General features: G+C 41.0%; 1 protein-coding gene across 11 annotated transcripts in view; it reads left to right on the top strand.

The window, feature by feature from the left end:
• The window catches only part of PIAS1 (protein inhibitor of activated STAT 1), a 73,793-nt gene extending 52,983 nt beyond the window's left edge, over nt 1–20,810 (top strand). For 7 of the 11 annotated variants that reach the window (XM_060694749.2, XM_034435482.3, XM_087877914.1 and 4 more), the window contains 11 exons: nt 3,543–3,590; nt 6,711–6,801; nt 7,880–8,014; nt 10,701–10,806; nt 11,140–11,213; nt 11,889–12,049; nt 12,371–12,501; nt 12,634–12,808; nt 13,846–13,988; nt 15,980–16,017; nt 16,624–20,810. In XM_060694749.2, the coding sequence (XP_060550732.1) occupies nt 3,543–3,590; nt 6,711–6,801; nt 7,880–8,014; nt 10,701–10,806; nt 11,140–11,213; nt 11,889–12,049; nt 12,371–12,501; nt 12,634–12,808; nt 13,846–13,988; nt 15,980–16,017; nt 16,624–16,920 (1,399 nt within the window). In that variant the 3' untranslated portion in view covers nt 16,921–20,810. The remainder of the gene's footprint in view (nt 1–3,542; nt 3,591–6,710; nt 6,802–7,879; nt 8,015–10,700; nt 10,807–11,139; nt 11,214–11,888; nt 12,050–12,370; nt 12,502–12,633; nt 12,809–13,845; nt 13,989–15,979; nt 16,018–16,623) is intronic. The other 4 variants (XM_060694748.2, XM_087877917.1, XM_087877916.1 and 1 more) reach the window with 1 other exon arrangement.
• The last annotated feature ends 421 nt before the right edge of the window (nt 20,811–21,231 follow it).

The following is a 21,231-nucleotide window of genomic DNA, read 5'->3' as shown; positions in this document are numbered from 1 at the left end:
CCAACCTAGATGTCTGGGGAAACCCTATACCATTTCAGACCAGTGACTGCCTGGTCTGTTCTTAAAAAAATTCCCATATTGGAGCACCCACAACTTCTGAAGGCAAGTCATGCCACTGATGAATTGTTCCCACTGTCAAGAAATTTCACCTTAGTCCTAGGTTGGATCTCTCCTTAATTAGTTTCCATCCATTGCTTCTTGTCCTGCCTTCAGGTGCTTTGGAGGATAGGCGGAGCCCCTAAGTATAGTCCTGGAGTATAGATTTGCCTTTCATCCTGTTTGTGTCCAATTAGTTCAGAGTTGCTCCTTGTTGAAAGTTTAAACTTCAAATCAGCACCGGGTGGCTCCACAAGGGACACCACTCTTGCCTTGTAGCTTCTTTCCATTTCTTAGCCTCATGAGCTGGCAGCTTTGTGTTATCTCCCTTCCCCTCTGACTCTGGCATCCCCTTCTCAGGGATTGGGTCCCTTTGCCAGAGCTCTGTGAACGCCATAACTGTGGATCATGTTCACCTGCAACATGTTACTTCTTCTGCAGCCTCAGCTTTGACATCCTCGATGAGGCTGGGTTGAAATTAAAGAGAAAGACTACAGGTAGCCCTCGACTTACAATTTAGTGACCATTCAAAGTTACAACGGCACTGTAAAAAGAGACTTATGACCGTTTTTCACAGTTACGACCTTTGAAATATCCCCATGATCATGTGATCAAAATTCAGATGCTTGGCAACTGGCTCACACTTATGACCATTGCGGTGTTCCAAGGTCACGTAATCCCATTTTGCAACCTTTTGACAAGCAATGGGGCTTCAATGGGGAAGCCAGATTTACTGAACAAACAGGTTACTAATTTATCAACTGCAGTGATTCACTTAACATCGGTGGCAAGAAAGGTCGTAAAAGGGGGCAAAACTCACTTAAATGTTTCACTTAACCACAGAAATTGTGGGCTCAATTGTGGTTGTAAATTGAGGACTACTGTACTTTGGAAGGGACTGTTCTCTTCTACAGTCCAGCTTCTTACATTTTGCTTTGAGAATGTAAGAATATTCTTTAAGTCTTTGTTTCTCAACCTTGGTCACTTGAAGATGTATGGACGTCCGTTCCCAGAATTCCCCAGCCAGCATGTTTGATCTGTTTTAGATCAAAGCATATCAGTGTGATTTATACTGGGTTTTCTGTTGAACCACAGTTTATAAGGAGTGCCTTTTTAAAAAAAAAAATGTGAGTAGTCTTATTTTGGATGTTAGCTGTTGAAATAGTTTCTCTCCATCACTTTGGGGCTTGAATCAATCTGCGTAGTTCAAACACATGTCCAATGATCAATAATTCTTTCTTATTTATAATTTTTTCTGTTATAAAGGGATATGTTTCATATCAATAATCCCATTGTTCTTTAAATAATCATAGATCTTTATACATTTTGATCCGTTATCAAAAATAGCTTTTTTCAGATTTATTTCTTACACAAGCAGCAAATTGTTTGAAATTCTCTTCCCCCAGTGCTTTATCAGATAGAAATGGCAAAAATACTGTACCATCCTTCAGCCAAGAAATTGTACATATTTGTTTTCTCCATTTGACTCAGTGATCAGCGTATCAGAGAGCATTATAGATTTTTTTAGCCACTTATCTCGCTGCTATGCTTCATTTTCTAGATTTTCCATGCTGGTTACGTATTTTGTATGTCATTTTTGAGGCTATTTCAACATAAACACATAAAGCAGCACTGATTGGCTGTTTTTTAGTTGCAGTTTTGAATTGTATGGCCAGTTCTTCTCTTTGTTTCATTCTGGTTTGCTTTATATTTCAGTGGTCTAGTTCCTGTGCCAGAATTCAGTGCAGTTTCTCCATTTACATTGTTTCATGAACTTTATAAGCTCAGTTGGTTTTTCAGAAAATTCTCAGATCCTTGGGAAATGCTCTCTGAAAAGTCTAGGTTCACCCACCTTACTTGTTACTGAACAACTTCCATCAACAAATCCCACTCAGTTATCCCTTTAGGGCTACATAAGCGACACGTAAATTAGAATCCAAATCTGGTGAGTACAGTACATCCTTAACATGCAATGCCATTGCTTCTTTTATTAGAATCTTTGCAGACTTCCTTGACACTGCAATCTGCCCTTTGCAGCTTCTGTCAAGATCAACAAAGAAATCTTTATTTTTAAACTTTGGAGCAGTTGATTCTCTAGCCAAGTAAACTGAATTCTTGCCAGCATCCTTGATGACTCTGTCCATAAGATTTCTCCTGTTTTTTTTCTGAGGATGCCGTCATTTCCCACTCTCTGGGCTCCACCATTTTCTCAAGTCTTTTCCTAGACTGCCCATTTCTCATTTTCTTGAGAGAGTGGCTTTTTGGTTAGTTATGTCACTGTTTGCATCTCCAAGCCACTGTACAACTTTTGATTCTTGCTGGATAAAATGCTCTGATCTGCTTTTGCAGAGTAAATAGGGTTTCTCTTTAGATTTCAAAACAGAGGTTTCTGTTTGCTCAGTTAAATTTCTCTGTTCCCATTTGAGATTCCTGCTCATGGATTTTGGATCTGATTTTGGTACATTAAAATGTTAGAGCAGACACAGCAAAAGGAAAGCAATCGTAACTTCATCTGGCAATTCATGTCATTATTTTTAAGTAGCCTCCTCAGATCAAGTTTTTGGCTCATGGTATATGAGATTCTTGCATTCTTAAAGAGCACATTTTTCCCATAAGATGCGCAGTAGAACCCATGTTCTTTTCGTAGTAAATTCTCTTTAATTTGGTCGAAATCTCTCTTGCTATGCACAAGCACACAGCTACTTATATATCTAGAGATACGCGCACCGGCTTCTGATTTTGGATGTTCTAAGTGCTTTGTTCCTCATCTCCAGAGAGTCTTTGTGTTTCCATAATCCAGCAGTTTTCATAAATATGGTAGGCCCATTTTTCCCAACCTGGCATTTGAAGATAAAATGTATGGGGGCACATTGCCACATGCTGCTTCATCTTTTTTCCTTGTAGATGCTTGCCAAGGGCTGATACAACAACCAGACCAAAAAGCCTTTGCTGTCTGAGTGGCATTTTTACATTTGCTTTGCCACTCCTGGGATCTCTGCCCTTTATTTTTGTAATCTTTCCTCTTAGTTATCTAGTAGTTCACAAGTCTTGACCACTTATGGCACAAGTGCAATCAAAACTCTATTTTACCCCAAGTGCGATCATGCTGTTCTATGCAAGCTGTTTGCAAGTCGATGTACCCACACTCTGCTGCTAACTGGGAGGCACGTGAGTGCTCTGACCCCCATGTTCAGAGTAGGTGCATTTTCATAATTTAAAATGATGCCAAAACCATATAAATGCTATTTGTCAATGTATTCTGTTCAGAAAGTAGGAAGGGGCTTGAAGAAGGAGGATGCAGCTTGGATCCGATAAAATGTGCCATTTGCAGTGCATTTCAACCTAGTTTGGTGTTGGCATATTCTGTTTCAAGCTTTACGTGTTTAAATGATGTAATGGATTATTTTAACGAACTGTATTTAATCAGTGTCTAATGTCTTTTTTAGGGATATTTCTGGAACCAAATGTGATTTCACTGTGCAGGTCCAGTTAAGGTAATTGTTTTTCCTATAATCCAATTGCAATATGGTGTTTCCCTTCTCCTTCACATTCTGTGCCAAATATTGTGTCTACAACTGGCTTAAATTATGCAAACTGATGGTATGCATATAAAGGTTCCCCTACGTAATTTTATTCGGTTTCACTTATCTTTTTCTCTTCTATCCTATAGTATAAGCCAGTCCTCCCACACCTCATCTTATCTGGTTGTTCAGGACTGTCTAATCATCTTCAGTCTACATGTTGTGCCTATTCTAGCTGGGATATTTAGTCCAGTGGATCTAACAGGCACCAAAGTGCGTAACAGCAGCAAATAAAGCTCCATTCCTTCACTGGTTGCTTTCACATTTAGCTCCAGCAGAGAAACTGGGTTTTTCCCTGATTAATCTGCTGCTGGAGGACTCCATAGGCTGTCTCTACCTTCAGGAAGAGGATGTAGGAGCCATTGACGGTGCTTGATGAAGTTCAGCGGCTATTTTTAAATTAGCAGTTGTAGTGGTGGGGTTTTTCTGTAAACTCTTTCATTCTTAATAATTTGCATAACAATTTTGATGTTTAAATCCATACTGAAGTTTCAAGCTCAGCACAAAAGAAGATTATTAAGTGCAGATCTAAGCATAATTCACCTTTCTTCCCTTGATTATAAATAAATAAGCCTGCTTATAAATAAATAATAAATAAATAAATAAATAAATAAGCCTGCTTATTTATTGGGTTATAATTAAATACAGGTAGTCCTTGTTTAGCGACTGACTAGTGATTGTTCACAGTTACAACAATGATGAGAACCTTTGCAGGGTAAAGCAAAGGAAAATTCAAATAAGGACATAACGGTTGTGGTGTCACTTGATGACCACTTCATTTAACAACCAAATTGCCAGTCTCAAGTGTAGCCACTAAATGAGAAAGTACCTGTATCTAATTTGTAACCACTTATTCTCTTAAGTAATATTTGTGAGAAGCTAGAATCCTGCTGCCTTATGAATTCTGCAGGCAGAATTCTGTCCCTTGAGACCTGGCTCCTGTTTTGCCAACCTCTTGGATTGGCACCACCTCAGACCCTAAAGGAGACTCTAGGTCAGGCTGGGTTGCAGAATAATCACTGACAAGAAACACCTAATTGTAAGTAGAGTGGAGCTACACTCTAAGCTGGAGAATCTCACTTAAGGATGAATCAATGTAGCAGCAAAAATTCCCAAAGAATGTGAAAGACATTTGATGTTCTATAAAATGTGGCTGTTTTCACAGCGCAGGCTTGGGTGGAAGAGGCACCCAGTGTTTATCTATATCCTTAGCTCTAGTTGCTGGAATTGTGGGCGGACTTCCTTGGCATGACTCAGAACGTGAACTGCAGGTTTCTGCAAATTGCCTGACAGAGGAACCATTTCTCATGGGTTCTCTCCATTACCCAGGGATTGGTTGATGGCAGGGAATCATGGAGTGCACCTGAAGTAATCTCACCAATCTACCCACAAGGGTCCCATTGGGTTGTGGGGCATGGGCTGCTTTTAGAAAAGGGCTGTTTTTTATGTGCCTCGCTGTTATCTAAGAAAACCAAGACGGCATCCATCAACAACCTAAAAATATACCTAAGCCAGGATTCTCCAGCATTTTGATCACTAAGCATGTTTGGAAATGTGAGAGCATGTTGTCTAGGTCAGTGTTTCTCAACCTTGGCAAGTTTTGCAGATGTTTGGACTTCAACTCCCAGAATTCCCCAGCCAGCTTAAGAGTTAAATATCTGGAGTTGGTCCAGATATCTGCAACTTGCCAAGGTTGAGAAATACTGGCATAAGTTATAGCTACCTTGGCAGTGTTGATCATACCCTCAATAGCTTTCATAATTTTATGTGCAGTCACATGTCAGGGTTCCAAGTAACACCCCCAATGAAAGAAGACTCTGAGGCTAAAAGATCCTCAAAGTTCCATTTTATTAGAGATTGTCATATTGGCACATCTGGAAAAACTCAAATCTGAAAGCTTTCAGGTTTTCCCCACCCAAAAGGAAGTCCAAATCCCTGCTCCATCCATCACCCACATGTCCATCCCATGGTCCAATCAATGCACCGTCCCAACTGGAGATGCCTCCCAATCATGCCACTCCAGGTGCAAGCAGAATGACCTTGACTCCCAGAGAAAAGAATGTTGTTATGGCTAGATATCTGCAACTCCATGCAATCCCCCCTCCCAATTTTCCACAGCACTAAGTGTGGCAGCCCTGAAGATCCGAAGAAAAAGGTGGCCTCCAGGGCTGACCTCAGAAAGAAAAGACAAAGGGAGCATGGAACCTAGAGTGTCTTTAAAACTATCTTGTGGGCTTCAGATCTAATCAAGAGGAAGGGATTGGTTTAAGGTTGCCAGTCTAATGTTGTATCTGCAAAAGGAGAGGGCTTAGAGAGGGCTGTAAAGCATTGTAAAGCAGTATATAAGTCTAAGTGCCGTTGTTATTGCTATGTAATATGCCACTCTCCAATCTTGGTATGATAGGATAATACAGATAGTCCTCGGCTTATAACAGTACATTTACTGACCATTTGAAGTTACAACAGCACTGACAAAGTGACTTGTGACTGTTTCTCACACTTACAACCATTATGGTATCATCTCCATGGTCACATGATCAAAATCCACACGCTTGGCAACTGGTTCATATTTATGACCTGTGCAGGGTCCCAGGGTCATGGAATCGTCTTCTGCAACTTTCTGAAAAGCAAAATCAATGGGAAACCAGATTCATTACCCACTTAACAACTACAGTGATTCACTTAACAATTGTGGCAAGAAAAATCGTAAAATGGGGCAAAACACACTTAACAAACGTTTTACTTAGCAACAGAAAGTTTGGGTTCCCTTGTGATCGTAAGTCGAGGACTACCTGTACAGTGACTCACAGGAGATCCATATTAAAGATATCTCTCTCTTAAATTCTGAAATCTTTGCACAATATTACTAAATGTCATTCATTATATGCATACCTATACATACGTATCTATAATCACAGGATTGTCGTTGGGGGGCAAATAGGGGACAAAATTAGGGCAAAATTAGTTATTTTTATGGGATGAAAATAAATGAAATATAAAATAACATATAACTGAACTTTGTAATATCCTTAGGTTTTGCTTATCTGAAACCAGTTGCCCACAAGAAGATCACTTCCCGCCAAATCTTTGTGTGAAAGTTAATGGAAAACCATGTAGCCTTCCTGTAAGTATCTCCCCAAATCTGACTGTTATGATCTTCTTTTTTGTAAAATAATCCATGTGGGAACTATGTGGGTGGTTTGTGACATGCAGAAGTCAATTGAGTTATTCTGTTTTACAGTTCTTTTGAGGTAAAGTCACCTGGGAGTCAAGTTCAATTTCTGGTGATATTACAAACATGACTAGTTGACGACTTTTTTAGTTAACAGGATGGAAGTGGTTACTATTCCCTCCTTATAGGATTCTTTGGTTTTACTTCCCAGTTTAGCCCACTGCCCTGGGGTGACCTATTGGTCTCTCATCCCATACAGATTGGTCTCCTATGAGTTGGTGCTCACCTCCTGGTGACTTCGTGGACATGTTCATTGAATCTTTTTTTTTTTTTTTACAAATAAGCACCAATAAAGCCTGATCTTGTTTAGCTTTTGAACTAGGCAGGGTGAGTCAGTTCATCTGTTTCAAGTCCTCTGTGTATATTAAGTGGGATTTTTTTAAAATTAAACAAAAACTTGATTTTTCTCATACAACGTATTTCATTCAACAGTGCCTGAGAATTGACTTTCTTCTCTTCCTTGGCTTTTTTGTAGTATGAAATGAATGCTGACCTTTGACTAGTTATAGTTATCTGTCAATCTCTATCAACCTAGCTCATAAAGGGAAGTTATGAGGGTGTATGGATCTCATCTTAATTCCCTACCAACAAAAGGGACATAATGACCTACTTCAAATAGTGACGTGGGCTTGAGCAAGGTCATAAAAAGGAAGACATTGCTTTACATCAGGGGTGTCAAATTCAATTTCATTGAGAGCTGCATTAGGGCCGTGGTCGACTTCGGGGGGGGGCAGGTGGCCGACTGGGTGGGTGTGGCCAACTGGGTGGGCATGGCCAGCAGGAGGCCAATCCCCAAACTACTGGCATGTTTCCTCTTCGCACTGGGTAGACTGGGCCGAAGCGATGCGGGCCTGCCCTTACATTTTCCAGGACGGCCCCGCAAGCTGGATCCAGCCCGCGGGCCTTGTGTTTGACACACCTGCTTTCCATGGCCATTTTCATAATGGTAACTTGAGTTCTGGTGTTTCAGGGCTATCTTCCTCCAACTAAAAACGGGGTTGAACCAAAGCGACCAAGCAGACCAATCAACATTACTTCACTGGTGCGACTATCCACAACAGTACCAAACACAATTGTTGTCTCTTGGACTGCAGAAATAGGAAGAGTAAGTAATGTTTTCGCTCCGAAGCAAAATTATCGGGAGAAAGGATTGTTACATGTAGTCAGTGAATCAGAGTAGCTTTGTCTGAAAATGATTTCAAGAAATACTTGCCTACTATCGAAGAATGGACACTAAAAGTAGCGAATTTAGCAGAGATGGCCAAAATTTCAGCGTATTTGAAGGACCATACAAACGAAAGATATATATCGGAATGGAGAAGATGGATTGACTATATTCAAAACAAATATCGGACTAAAAAGTTACAAATAGCTTATGAATGAAACCTATATTTCCTTTTTGAATATGTTTAGTTAGTTGAAGGGGGAGTTAAAGAGCAAGGGGGAGTTTGGAGACTACAGAAAGTTAGATTATTTTAGCTTATGTCTGTTATGTTTTTGCTCTGGGAAGTCTGGGGTGGGTGGGTGGGGGGAGGGGGGTTGGAGGGAGAGGGGGGATGGAGGGGTGGGAGGGGGAAAATTGTTATAATGATTGTTAAAACTTTTTAAATAAATAAAAAAAAAAGAAATACTTCTGGGGCGTTTTGTAGATTGGCTATGTCTTAGTACATCTTGGCATCAGTTGGAAGAGATGGATGTTGGTTAGGGAGGCTTAGATAATTGGGCTACGTGAAGACTGGCCAGGCAAACAATTCCAGTTGCATGTGTAAGCAAAAGAAGAGACAACCCTAAAAAAGTACTATTTAATTACCTGCCAAGTTGCCAGAAGCAGTGAGGTCTTGAGGGGAGTGAATGAAAACCACTCTGTGCTAGTCAAATGGAAAACAGCAGGACTAAGTAAACCTGCTGAGGCTTCTGGTGCAGATCTGGTCATTTTAAGAGCAACTTTTTTTCAGATGTTTTGATGTAAGAATGGAACCGATTATCAAGAGAGGGACAATTTACTCTGTGTAGTCAGAACAGAGGCTGGACATGTATCTGTTGGAGATGCTTAAGCCTGGATTTCAACACCTGGGTGTCAGGGTTCCAAGTAGCACACCCAGAGCAAACAGAACTCCGAGGCAAGCAGTTTCCTCAAAGAACACGTTTATTGGAGATATCATATCCAATAGGCAGGTGAAAACAGGCCGGGGAAAACCGACTCTGAAGGTTCCCACAGTTTTCACCTAATGAAAAGTAAAAGTTTCCCCCCTTTTCTCAAACCATCAGTCACATGGTCCAATCAAGGTGCTGTCCGGTTGCTTGGAAACTTCACTCCTCCTCTCTTCAGCCACCTGTGGGAATGTCCTCGGTTCACAGGGGAAACTATTTTGTTTTGGCTACAAAACTCCAGCTATCTCTATTCCCCCCTCCCTATCCCTCAGCAGCATTGTGGCAGCACTGAAGCCTCCAAAATGGCCTCGGTCAGGCTAGCCTCAGAGTTGACCCTGGGGGCGGGTGGGGTGTAGATGGTTCTTTCCATCCCTGTGATTCTATGACTTCAGGGTTTGCTCCTGGCGGCTAATCCAGGGATGTTTCTGGAATCTGTCAGATTCCTGTATAAAGGTTCATCGTGCAAGGCTTGGATTTCCAGACATTGGTTTTTCAATCCAAGCAAAAGGGATAAGCTTGATGTTCTGCTTTCTCTGTTGTTTATCGGATTTCTGTAAAGCCAGCTGAGGCAAGTTGTTTCTTTAAGAGTTATTATGTTATTTTGGCTCTTGACCAAATTGAACCATTAAAGGGATGTGTGATAGAGCTCTGTGTAAGTTAGATATTTTACAAATCGTGGCAGCTTAATAAACAATGTTCCAATTAGAAAAAGAAAAAAGGGGAAATGGAATGTATATATGTATATGCATCTGTATATATAGCATGTATGTATGCAGACACAGACACATGGTATTGGTACCCCTCTATTTTGCCCCCAAAGAATCACAACTGGCTCTGAAATAAATTGAACTGGAAACAAGTAAACATCGTTCTTTATTTCATAGTTCATAGAGATGTTCTTTTGCTTTTGATATATGACTTGACATATAATTGTAAATAATAAAATAGGTGAAGATGGCATAGAGATAATTATTGTTACCCCTTCTGAGACAATCAGGACTTTATATAGTTTTGAACAAGAGTTCTACACCTCTCAGCTAGCAATATATCTTAGGTTTATATGTACTTATTGTACATAAAAACTGCAAGCTAAATCCACATACCAAACAAACAACAGAAAATGCAAGCAATCTTCAAAAAACAGTTTTATAATCCTTCTGACCAATCGCTGATGAACGCAACATACATTCAAAACAAATGTGGCGACTTCCAAAGTGATTTGATTGTGCTGGTTGGATAAAACATACAAAACATAAAATCTATCAGCCAGATGTTGGCATTTGTTAGAGAAGAAAATGTGTAATGAATATTCTTCTAGTACTTACAAGAAAATGAAATATGAACTATTATTTCAATTACTTTGGAGCCACATCGCCCTATCTTTCCTGGATATGGTAATTTCATACATTTTCCTGGGAAACTGCTGGATGGTTGCACAATGATGTGTTAGATGATAACCTCCTACAGCCTTACCCTCTATATTTGTTCTAAGGGCAAACAATAAAAATAACTTCCATTATTTACTATATCTCCCCAAAACCAGTTTTTGCTTCTAATTCTAAACTTCATGGGGATCTGGAAATAATAAAATGCATTCCTGATATTTAGACTGACTGGTTCTTTCTTGTGTTTCCCTGCAGTCTTATTCGATGGCCGTTTACCTTGTCAAGCAGCTCTCCTCGTCTGTGTTGCTACAGAGGTTACGAATAAAAGGCATAAGAAATCCCGACCATTCGAGAGCGCTAAGTACGTCTACTGAATGCAAGCTCCAAGTATAGAATAATTACAGGAGAAAGACACTGCAATAATGGTCCCCCTTATTGTTGTTTTATTGAGGAAGTAAATCAATCAATCCTGGAACTTGGGTCAGTTTCTTATGATTCTCAAGGTGCCCGAGCTGTGCCCTCCTTGCAGTCAGAGAGTCCATTTTCTGGGGCGGTCAGGTTTGTTTCCTCAGTTGAGTAAGGACACTTTACAAAATAGACTGCATCAACTTCCTATCGTGGCTTCCCCCACTTCATTTGGTTGTTATATACCTTCTAATGAAAGTTTCAATTTTGTTTTTCTCCTTCTTGACAGTCAAAGAGAAGCTAACAGCAGATCCTGACAGTGAAATAGCAACAACCAGTTTAAGAGTTTCTCTTCTATGCCCAGTAAGTGTATTTATTTCTAAAATTCTTTCCTCGTTGCATTGAGTACAGGTAGTCCTTGATTTATGAACACAATTGAGCCCAGAATTTCATTTCTGTTGTTAAGTGAGACATCTATTAAGTGAGTTTTGCCCTTTTTTATGACCCTTTTTGCCTCAGTTCTTAAGTGAATCACTGAGGTTGATAAGAGTAATCTGGTTGTTAAGTGAATCTGGCTTCCCCATTGACTTTACTTGTCAGGAGGTCACAAAAGCGGAGCACGTGAGCTTTGGACAAGGCAATGGTCATTAATATTTGCCAATTCAGTTGCCAATCATCTGATTTTTGATCACATGATCATGGGGATGCTGCAAAGGTCATAACTGTAAAAAACGGTCATAAGTCTCTTTTTTTCAGTGCCATAACTTTGAACGGTCACTAAATGAACTGTTGCAATCAAGGACTACCTGTATCTACTATAGAATGTCACTTTGAATGTTAATTGACTGTATCTGGCAAGAATGCCGCCCTGGGAAGGTGAGTCATTCTCTGCAGGAGAAGGTGAATGGATACATTCACCTCTCCTGCCCACCTTTCTGCTTTAGCTAGATAGGCCAAAAAGGACTTCTTTTGTTAAACCAACTTTTGTTTGTATGTCAGACTTAATTATCCAATTCACTTTGTTTTTTCTTTTAAAAGCTTGGCAAAATGCGACTAGCAATACCTTGCAGGTCTCTGACTTGCTCACACCTTCAGTGTTTTGATGCCACCTTGTACATTCAGATGAATGAAAAGAAACCCACTTGGGTGTGTCCTGTCTGTGACAAGAAAGCACCCTATGAACATCTAATAATTGATGGGTGAGTACTTTTCAGAAGTTGGGAATAGTTGGGAATCTGCTGTTCAATGGAGACCTCCTGCAAATGTCCGAGGCAGCATTTCTCAATCTTGGCAGCTTGAAGATGGGTGGACTTCAACTCCCAGTATTCTAGCTGGCGGGGGAATTCTGGGAATTGGTCCACCCATCTTCAAGCTGCCAAGGTTGAGAAACACTGGTCTAAGGTATGAAGTTGTACTTTGATGTTGCCTTTTCATATTAGGTCTCACAGGTTGAACATCGCTTATTAGATATACCTTCCTGTATATTCAGGATGATTTTTAAGGAAGCTTCTGTTTTATAGGTTGTTTATGGAAATTCTGAAATACTGCACAGATTGTGATGAAATTCAGTTTAAGGAAGATGGGTCATGGGCTCCTATGAGATCAAAAAAAGAGGCCCAAGAAGTGACAACATCTTTTAATGGTGTCGAAGGTGAGCTTCACAATAACTCGTCTGCCTCCTTAAACATTTTTCCTCTTTGCTGCTTTGTGTATGGTTCACAATTGTTCCTTAGGTGACACATGGCTTCAACTTACGGTGATTTCAACATTTGACTGTTCCTAGGCTGCTTAAGTTCTTCCGTGGATCATCAGGTGTCTTCTCATCAGTCCAACAAAAACAAGAAGGTTGAAGTCATCGACTTAACCCTTGACAGCTCATCAGATGAGGAGGAAGAGGAACCACCTATCAAGAGGAGATGTCCATCACTGTCTCCTGTGTCACCCATTAACAGCAAGAGGTGAGGTGGTGACCAAAATTCGAGGGAGACAGGTAGTTCTCGACTTAAATTCAAAGTTACCATAGACCTCACCCCAAAAGGTACTTGTGACCCAGTTCTGAAGTTACAGCAGCCAGCCTCCCTTCCCCCACTGTCACATGACCGAATTTGGCCACTCATCAAATAGCCCACATTTACAGGCATTTGCAGTGCCCCCAAATTTACAAAGTTAATGCCAAAACCTGGCGTTTAGCTCCATTTTTCGGCAAACCACCCCATATCAAACAATGGGTTCACTTAATGACAAAGAAGGTTGCTTTATGACCACAGCGGGTGCATATAACTGGCACAAAGAAGTCATAAAATGACCGATTGTTGGATGTCCCACTTTGCAACCAGCACGACTTACAACCGTAACAGGCAACATTGTCGATTATTACCTGTTCGGCAATTCATGATTCCATGTAGGATGTGCAGATGCAGTTCTCACTTTCATTTTGGGATCCTTTATTTCTCCAAATTATGTCCACTGAAGCCTGGTTTGGGGGTGACCAAATAGAGTTTCCTTCACGTTCTAGTCCTTCACCGATAAACATAAGCTTGCACGAATAGATGGCATATCTGCAAATCACTCTGGCAGCCTTTCATAGCCCCATTTTCTGAAGGAAAAAAAGTATGATCCAATCAGTTTTATGTCCTGACAAGACTGCTGCAGAAATTCTACAGGGAATTCCACTTACCCTTTCCCACGGGAGGGAGGCAGTCCCACGGCTAGTGGTCTTTGGAGATAACAGAGGAGAAATTGATGGGTGAAACCTCTGTTTCTGTGTGCTGCGGAAATGCTGATAGGTAACAGCACAATGCACAAGGCTTAATTTAAAAAAGGCCATGGAAGAGAAGTAAAGAATCATAGCTTGTTTAGTGACAAAGGAAGCACTTGTCATTTGGCAGGACGAGCAATCCAAGCACCTAGTTCTGAATCTCAGTGGCCGTGGGTGGAGGGTTGTGGGAGGAACCCACAGCTGCCTTTGACTTCCAAGTTTTCTTTCCTTTTCTAGCCTTTTAAGTCTGCCCCACCAAGTCTCTCCTGTTTCGAGAACTCCCAGCCTTCCAGCTGTTGACACAAGCTACATCAACACATCACTTCTGCAGGACTACAGGCACCCATTTCATATGACTCCCATGCCTTACGACCTCCAAGGTAGGCTGCTGACCCTTGAGATAGGCTGGGGATTGAGGCCAGGATCCTCTGGGGAATGACCAGTTTTACCTTTGGGGCCCTTTCCGTGGAATAAAAGATGTTGAAGGCGGACTACATCTTAGGCTGAATTCTGTCATTTCTCTCCCCCACCCCACAAAGCATTCTGTTAGTTTGCTTTTATGTTTAATAAAAGCACTGGGCCTGCAGTCTGAGAGGTGGATGAGGCAAGAGGGGCTCGCTGCGATCATTTTCAGATCAGTCTAGTCAAAATAAGCAACCTACTTGAAAGGACAGAATGTACTTTGCAGTGACTTTCTTAGTTCTTGGAACAGAAACATCCAAGATGTATGGAGACAATCACACATTTTGACCTGGGCTTTTGTGGGTCAGAGTCCTTTTGTCATAGGAGAGTTGTGAGAAAAGAGAAATATTTTATTTTGTATTTATTAATTAATATGCTACCGTATGGATAGTCCAAATATTTGGGGGCACACTGTGTGCACGGAGCAGCCCTTCTCGTCCACAGCTTACTGGACAGGCAGATCCAACCTGCAGTAGGTGGGCACAGAGGTAGCCAGTCCCCAACTTTAAAGTTGGATCCAGAAGATCATTGCGCTATTGCAGCCAGTGCGACTTTTGCAGTGGGGATGTTATTCAGGTGCAGCATCCATTACTACCGAGAAGGCTGCATTCAGATGGTTTTCATGGAGAGCACATTGCAATAATCGAGTCACGAGTGTTTAAAACATGAGTGAAAGTGCCCCATCCATGGTAGGCTACAGTTGACACATAATATAACTCTGCAAAGCAGGGCCAGACATCCAGGAAAGCCCCTGAGTTGTGAGGAGCCAACTCTCTCTGGGGGGGCGGGGGTGTGGGGCTGGGGGAGCTGCCCCATCCAGAGCCAGATGCATCATTTCTGACCTCGGTCTGTTTCAGAATCCATAGCCAAAGTTTCTTGATAGGATTCCGCCTAAGGCTGTGTCTCCTCTTCCTGCAGAGCCTAGCGGCCTCCGGGTCCTGGATCAGGACCTCCACTGCATCTCTCTCTCCATCTGTGCCAGATTTAAGATGGCATGGTTAGCGCACCAATGCGACCTCACCTTGTGCTTCTGGAGGCTTCTCCCAGCATTATATGTCGTCTTCTTCTTGTACCATATCTGTCATTGGACGTTGGCGATCCTATTTTTATCAACAGCCGCACAAAAAAGTGCTGCTGAATTTTGTCCAAAGCAGTCCCTTAGATTTTGAATCCATGATGTTCTTTTGCCTGGACCTCGTTTGCCTTCAATCTTTCCTTGGAGGATTAAGTGAATGATGCCGTATTTTTCTGGGTGTCACATGACATGTCCAAAATATTCTAACTTTTGCTTTTTTAGGGGGTTTGATGATTTCCCTTGGTTTTCCCAGGTGGCTTATATATGCGCCCCATGATTAATGATGGGGGAGAAAGAGATGCAGCTGCTGATGATTTTGAGTCATCATATGTTAAGTGAGATAATCTCCCAGGAGTTACAGCTAGTTCTCAACATACAACCGTTCATTTAGTGATCATTTGAAGTTAGAATGGCACTGAAAAAATGAACTATGACCGTTTTTCATACTTATGACCGTTACGGCATCCCCATAGTCACGTGATCAAAATTCAGGTGATTGGCAACTGGCTCGTATTTATGACAGTTGCCGTGTCCCAGAGTCATGTGATCATTTTTGGGTGACAAGCCAAGTCAGAATCTAAAGCCAGACTCACTTAGCAACCTTGTTACTGACTTAACCACTGCAGTGATTTGCCTAACAACTGTGGCAAAAAAGGTAGTAAAATGGGGCAAAATTCACTTATTAATTGTCTTGCTTAACAACACTTTGGGCTCAATTGTGGCCATAAATCAAGGATTTACCTGTATTTGGTTCAGGCTCAGATGTTGCCATTTTCTCTGCTCAACTCTGTTTCTATGAAGAAAGTGAAAAAATCTTCATTTTGTTCCCCACAGGTTTGGACTTCTTTTCCTTCTTACCAGGAGACAATCAGGTATGTTGTGTGTTAATTTATTCGTGTGTCCATATATTTCCAGAATCTCCAAAAGATCCCAGCAGTATAGAGTGCAGAAGTACACTCAAAACAATACATAATATAATATCCCTAATTGTCTACCCATCCTAGTCATCTTTATGGTTAAAGGTACAGGTTAAAAGTTTCCTTTAGCTACTGAGGGAATTTGACAAATTGATTGAGAAATTCTCTTTTGCAAGACCATAAATACCACTCAAACGCCCTCATCTGGTGCAGGCATCCAGTGCATGACAAAAGTGGTGTAAAATGGTGCCAGTGAGCTTCCGAAAGGAGACGTGCTCCTCCCGTTCTCTTCCCTCTTGTCATTTGATGGGCTCCCAGGGGGCCTCGGCCTTCGTCCAGAGGCTGGGACTGGTATTCCAGCCTTCCTCTGTGGCTGCTGAACATTGAAACACACCCTGGTGCCCCGACTCCAGAGCTGAGATTTATCGGGGCCTCTCCGTGGCCTGGGCTTGGGAAGCCTCTGACTCTCACTCCAATGATCCATGTTTGGGCTGGCAGTAGGAAGTACCGGGGTGTCCTTGACCCTCCCCGGTTTCAGCTGCCTTGTTATCTTCTCCCCAGCATTACAGCAGTTCCATTTTGGCAGCCGCCGCTGCCGCCGTCTCCACTTCCGACGATCAAGAACTCTTGCACTCCCGGTTTTTCCCCTACACTTCGTCGCAGATGTTCCTGGACCAGCTGAACACCGGAGGGAGCGCCACACTCCCTGCCACGAATGGCAGCAACAGCGGCAGCAACAGCAGCCTCGTGTCCTCCACCAGTATTCGGGAGGCCCACAGCCACCCTGTGGCCAGCAGAGGTAGCACAGACCCCGCGTCTCTCTTCGGCGTCATCCCAGACATTATTTCTTTGGACTGAGCTCAGTTGTGGTGTCCCTGGACTCGTGGGTGAAGAGATTTGCGATTTTGTTTTACCTTATTTTTGTTTAGAAATGCAGATAAGATTTTTCCTTTTTTGTAGGGAAAAAAAAAGACGTGTACAGAGAACAAAACTATATTTTCAGTTGTACTTTTGTATATAAACCTAAGATAATTTGACTGGTGAAAAACAAACAAACAAAAAAATTGCAAAAGCTCCCAACATAATTGCTTGGGATATGGAAGACTTTTCCCCTCCCGATTTATCTTATGCGCTGGTGGGCTTGTTTTGAAGCTTTGATTCTGAACCACATAACTTTTTGTTTGTTCACAGCCGTGCTAATGGGGAAAATGGTGCGCTTGAAACACTGAACGTTATAGAGGACTTCTGATTCTTGAGGAAACAGACGGCATCCACAATAATTGGAGAAAATATCTCCTTCCTTAGGGCATGCTCCATTGGGAAAGTTTGCCTGCACATTTGCTTTGAAACAAATTCAACGTTTGCAATTGAACTTCCGGCTTTTCTGCTCTTCTTTGTTTATCCTGAAGTAGGACAGAGGCTGTTTGAGTTACCGAAATTCCATAGCGTTTTCTCGTGTGTCAGCTGGATGTAGGTTTTTTGGAAAGTCTTTTGGCTGTTTGTTCTGATGTGGACCCATATTTCTTCTTTGGATTGTTTTGATTAGCTAGCTCTGCCTTGGTTTGCTCATAACTCAGATTTCACAGTTCTCCTCTTTGCTAACTGTTTGCCATTAAGGGGTTATTCCGCTCTGCTGGATGAGACCAAACGGCTTCTTAAAATCTAGGTGCCAGTGAGGGCACACTTGGTTGCGATAGTTCCTTGGCATTACCCTGCCAATTGAAAGGTTATGTCTGGAGTGCTAAAGACAAAGAAATTGGTGGAATTCTTAGAATGTGTTTACTAAATAGAGCCAACCCATCAACATTTAAGAGGAATAATGTAATTTCAGTGAGTTTATTGTGCAGCTGACAATGTCAATGGCCATCATATGCACCAAGGTCCAATCCTGGAAAACATTTTTTTTTTTTTTTGGCTTGGGAAAATGTGGCCTATTGAATTAAGTAGGATTTAGCAAAACTAATATTTGAGTAAACAATCCCTAGGCTTGGGCTAAAGAATGGCCCATTAAATTATGATTAAAAGTCCTTCCTTTTGTATTGCGGTTAATTGGAAAATAAACATCTACAAGATTATCGTCCCTCTCCTTTCCTTCAAAATGCGTTAAATGAGTTCACCTTTTCTTGTCTGTTAAATTCTTCTAAAGGAGGATGTGGGCTCTTTTAGCATTTGTAAATTCCATACCGAGGGTTGAATGTTTAGTTAGAAAGCTTTTTTTCAAGTTGGCTGATTTTTTAAAAAGCATCCCCCCCCACCAATTAAATAACAAAACATGCAAATTGAAAGGAGATTTTAAAAAGAAAATGGCAGGGAATGACAAGTGAAATTTGCTTCATGCCAAAATCTATGTTGAGATTAAAAGATTTTATAACTCGCCTTTAAAACCAAGGTTTAAAAACGATGCGGATTTCAGCAGGAAGATGCAAAGTGCTGAAACAAGGCCGGCCTTTTTGTTTCGTCTTAATCCGGAGGCACATGAGCTGCTTCTTTGAACCATGTCTGCAAATGATAGCATTTTTTCCAAACTCTTCTTTTCAAGGCTCCCTCTCTTTCAGTGAACCTTAAATCAGTGACAAGCTACCAATTTTTAATCTTAAGTGATTTTTTTATATTGACCTCAGAAATGTTATATTGGATTTTCTGAAATACATCCCATTTGCCATTTACATTTTAATTTGAATTTTAGGAATGTTTGTTTATATGTATATGCGTGTGTATATATGTATTTATAGATATGTGCGTGTGAGAGCGAGGGTGTGTATTCTGTTCCATGCATGTATTCTATTAATGTTTGGCCAATATGTTTCCTTGCTAATTTCTAATTTATTAAATGGCAGTAAAAGTTAAAGAAACAAGTAGAAAATAGTAATATTTTCTAAATTTGCTATAGCTTGGGGCATTAAAACTAATACTGGCTTAAGAATTATACCTAACGTTTAAAATTAATCCTCTCTGTGTTCCAAGTGAAGATTGGGAGTAGCCAGATGGATGGCTATAGAACAGAATTGGCACCATTCTCTTGAAAGTCTGTGGCCTTCGATCTGACATTTTTGCATAAGTCCAAATAATTGTTTTTGTTAAATATTTAAAATATATGTTCAAATAACACACCAGAGCACATTGTAAGATGTGCACTTTCCAGGTTGTTAAGCTAGAGAGAGTGGGCCCAGCATGTGTAAAAATGAGCTGCAGTCTCGCTCTGTTTACTTGTGATGGAGAATCAGTACATATACAGTAAATGCATCAGGCATAAGTAGCCGTGTGAAGTTTGTTTGGACTGACTGTGAATCGTACGTACTGTGATCTGCATATATACTGGCTCCCGTGCTGCATTTACCTTAAGAAGCTGAATTTATGCACTGCTTTGAGTGGGTTTGTAGAGAGAGTGTTGAGCTGTGTGTGTGTGTGTGTGTGTGTGTGTGTGTGTGTGTGTGTGTGTGTGTGTGACCGAGGTGCATTCTGGGTTTGAGATCTGTCAGAAGAATTTTGATCTGGCTTCTAATCTGATGAAGAATTAGGCGTTGCTGGAAACAGGACTTCCTCCACGTTAAATTGACTTGATAATTATGAAACAAAAGGTACCTCCTGCTAGTACTCCAGTAAAAGGCACCTCTCTCTGGCTGTAAAGGGATGGGAGAAGTTGCACCTGAAAGCAGCACCTGATCGTTTGAATGTGAGATATTCAGTAACGTCCCAAATGAGAACCGGAGGGAGTTAATGCCAGTTCTCCTCCTCTAAATCTTTTCAACCTAAATGAGACCTGGGCAGTTAATTAAGTCAGAACATGCATCAGACTTTGGGAGTTACAACATATTTCGACTACAGGATTTTCTTCTGTAGTGAGATGTCCTTGCCAAACTCATTTTTGACAGTTGTAGAATTTTTCTGCGAAGCAAAAGTGTCTGTTTTGCTTAATTGGACAGTGTAAGATCTACGTATTTCATTTTGTATATTTGTTTTTGTGGGGGAGGAGGCTTATTTCCCCCCCACACACACAGACAGGAGAGTGAGTGGGTGGGTGTGGGTGTGCTTATTACTTGTACGTCTTGTTTGTACTTTGTGTACGTTGTGCTCTGTGTGTATCCACATGGATGCAAGAGTCTTCTATAATAAGAGTGATTTTGAATCACTTCTGTGGGCATTAACTAGATGCATCATTTTCCTGGTTAAAAACCTGATTGCAAAACCAAAATTGCAAGCAAAATTCACAGTATTTTAACTGCATTCCCACGTTTCTTCTTTTCTACTGAAACAGAACTAACGTATCAACCTGAAGCTGATTCTTACTAGTAATTCTGCTGTACTTTGGCTAAGCTTTCCCATTATATTAAACATTTCATAGCTTTTTTCATAATTTGAAATTATGGTTTCTTATTTTATTTTTCTTCGGTAAGAGCTTTGATTTCTCTTGAACTAAAACTGCCAGAGGCCCCATGTGTGCTGCTGTTAATTGTTCTGATTAACAAAAGGGAAGAACCTGTGTATATAAAGTGAAAAACAGAAAAAGTGATTCCATAAACGCAGATCTGTGATTCATTGCCTTAAACTTTCTCCTAAGTTTCCATACAGCATGCCAAACAAGTTTTAAAAAGTGGCTTTTAAAAATGTATAGTAGACCAATGTCAGTTTGTATAAAAGTACCAAGTGAAAATATTTATTACATGCATTGGAAGAGAAATGGTTTACGCTATTGAATGTTACTTGTTTATGTAAAACATCTTTAGATGTAATAAATAACTATTATGTTCTCTCTTGTGGATTAACTTGCCGTGTATGCGCAATACATAGACTGGGTTTGCAAGAGATAAATTCTTGGTTATTTTGTAATGAAAATTCTGTTCCAAAAACCAGTGCAAATTAAAAGGGCCTTAGCTGTAGCTTGCTATTTCTGCCAGGAGGCCCTGGCTGGCTTTGAAACCAGGAGCTGCCAAGCTAGAGGCTGTACAACACTTTATGAGTATCTGGGTACATCGGTGTGGTAGAGGGACGACTGCTCAGCCCCTTGTTACAAGGTTGTTCTTAAAGCCTCATGAGAACCTCTGGTCCTGAGGCTTTCCTCACACCCAGTTCAGTGACCACAACACAGCTGGATCATATTGATTCCTTGCAATGTGCTACCTCACGAAATCAAACTTTATAGATTGCATGATACTGAAAAATATTTCCAGT

This window comes from Pantherophis guttatus, chromosome 13, assembly GCF_059756535.1.
Source record: "Pantherophis guttatus breed Tessera chromosome 13, ASM5975653v1, whole genome shotgun sequence".
Taxonomy (NCBI): Eukaryota; Metazoa; Chordata; class Lepidosauria; order Squamata; family Colubridae; genus Pantherophis; species Pantherophis guttatus.
This window is presented reverse-complemented; position numbering and strand designations above follow the sequence as displayed.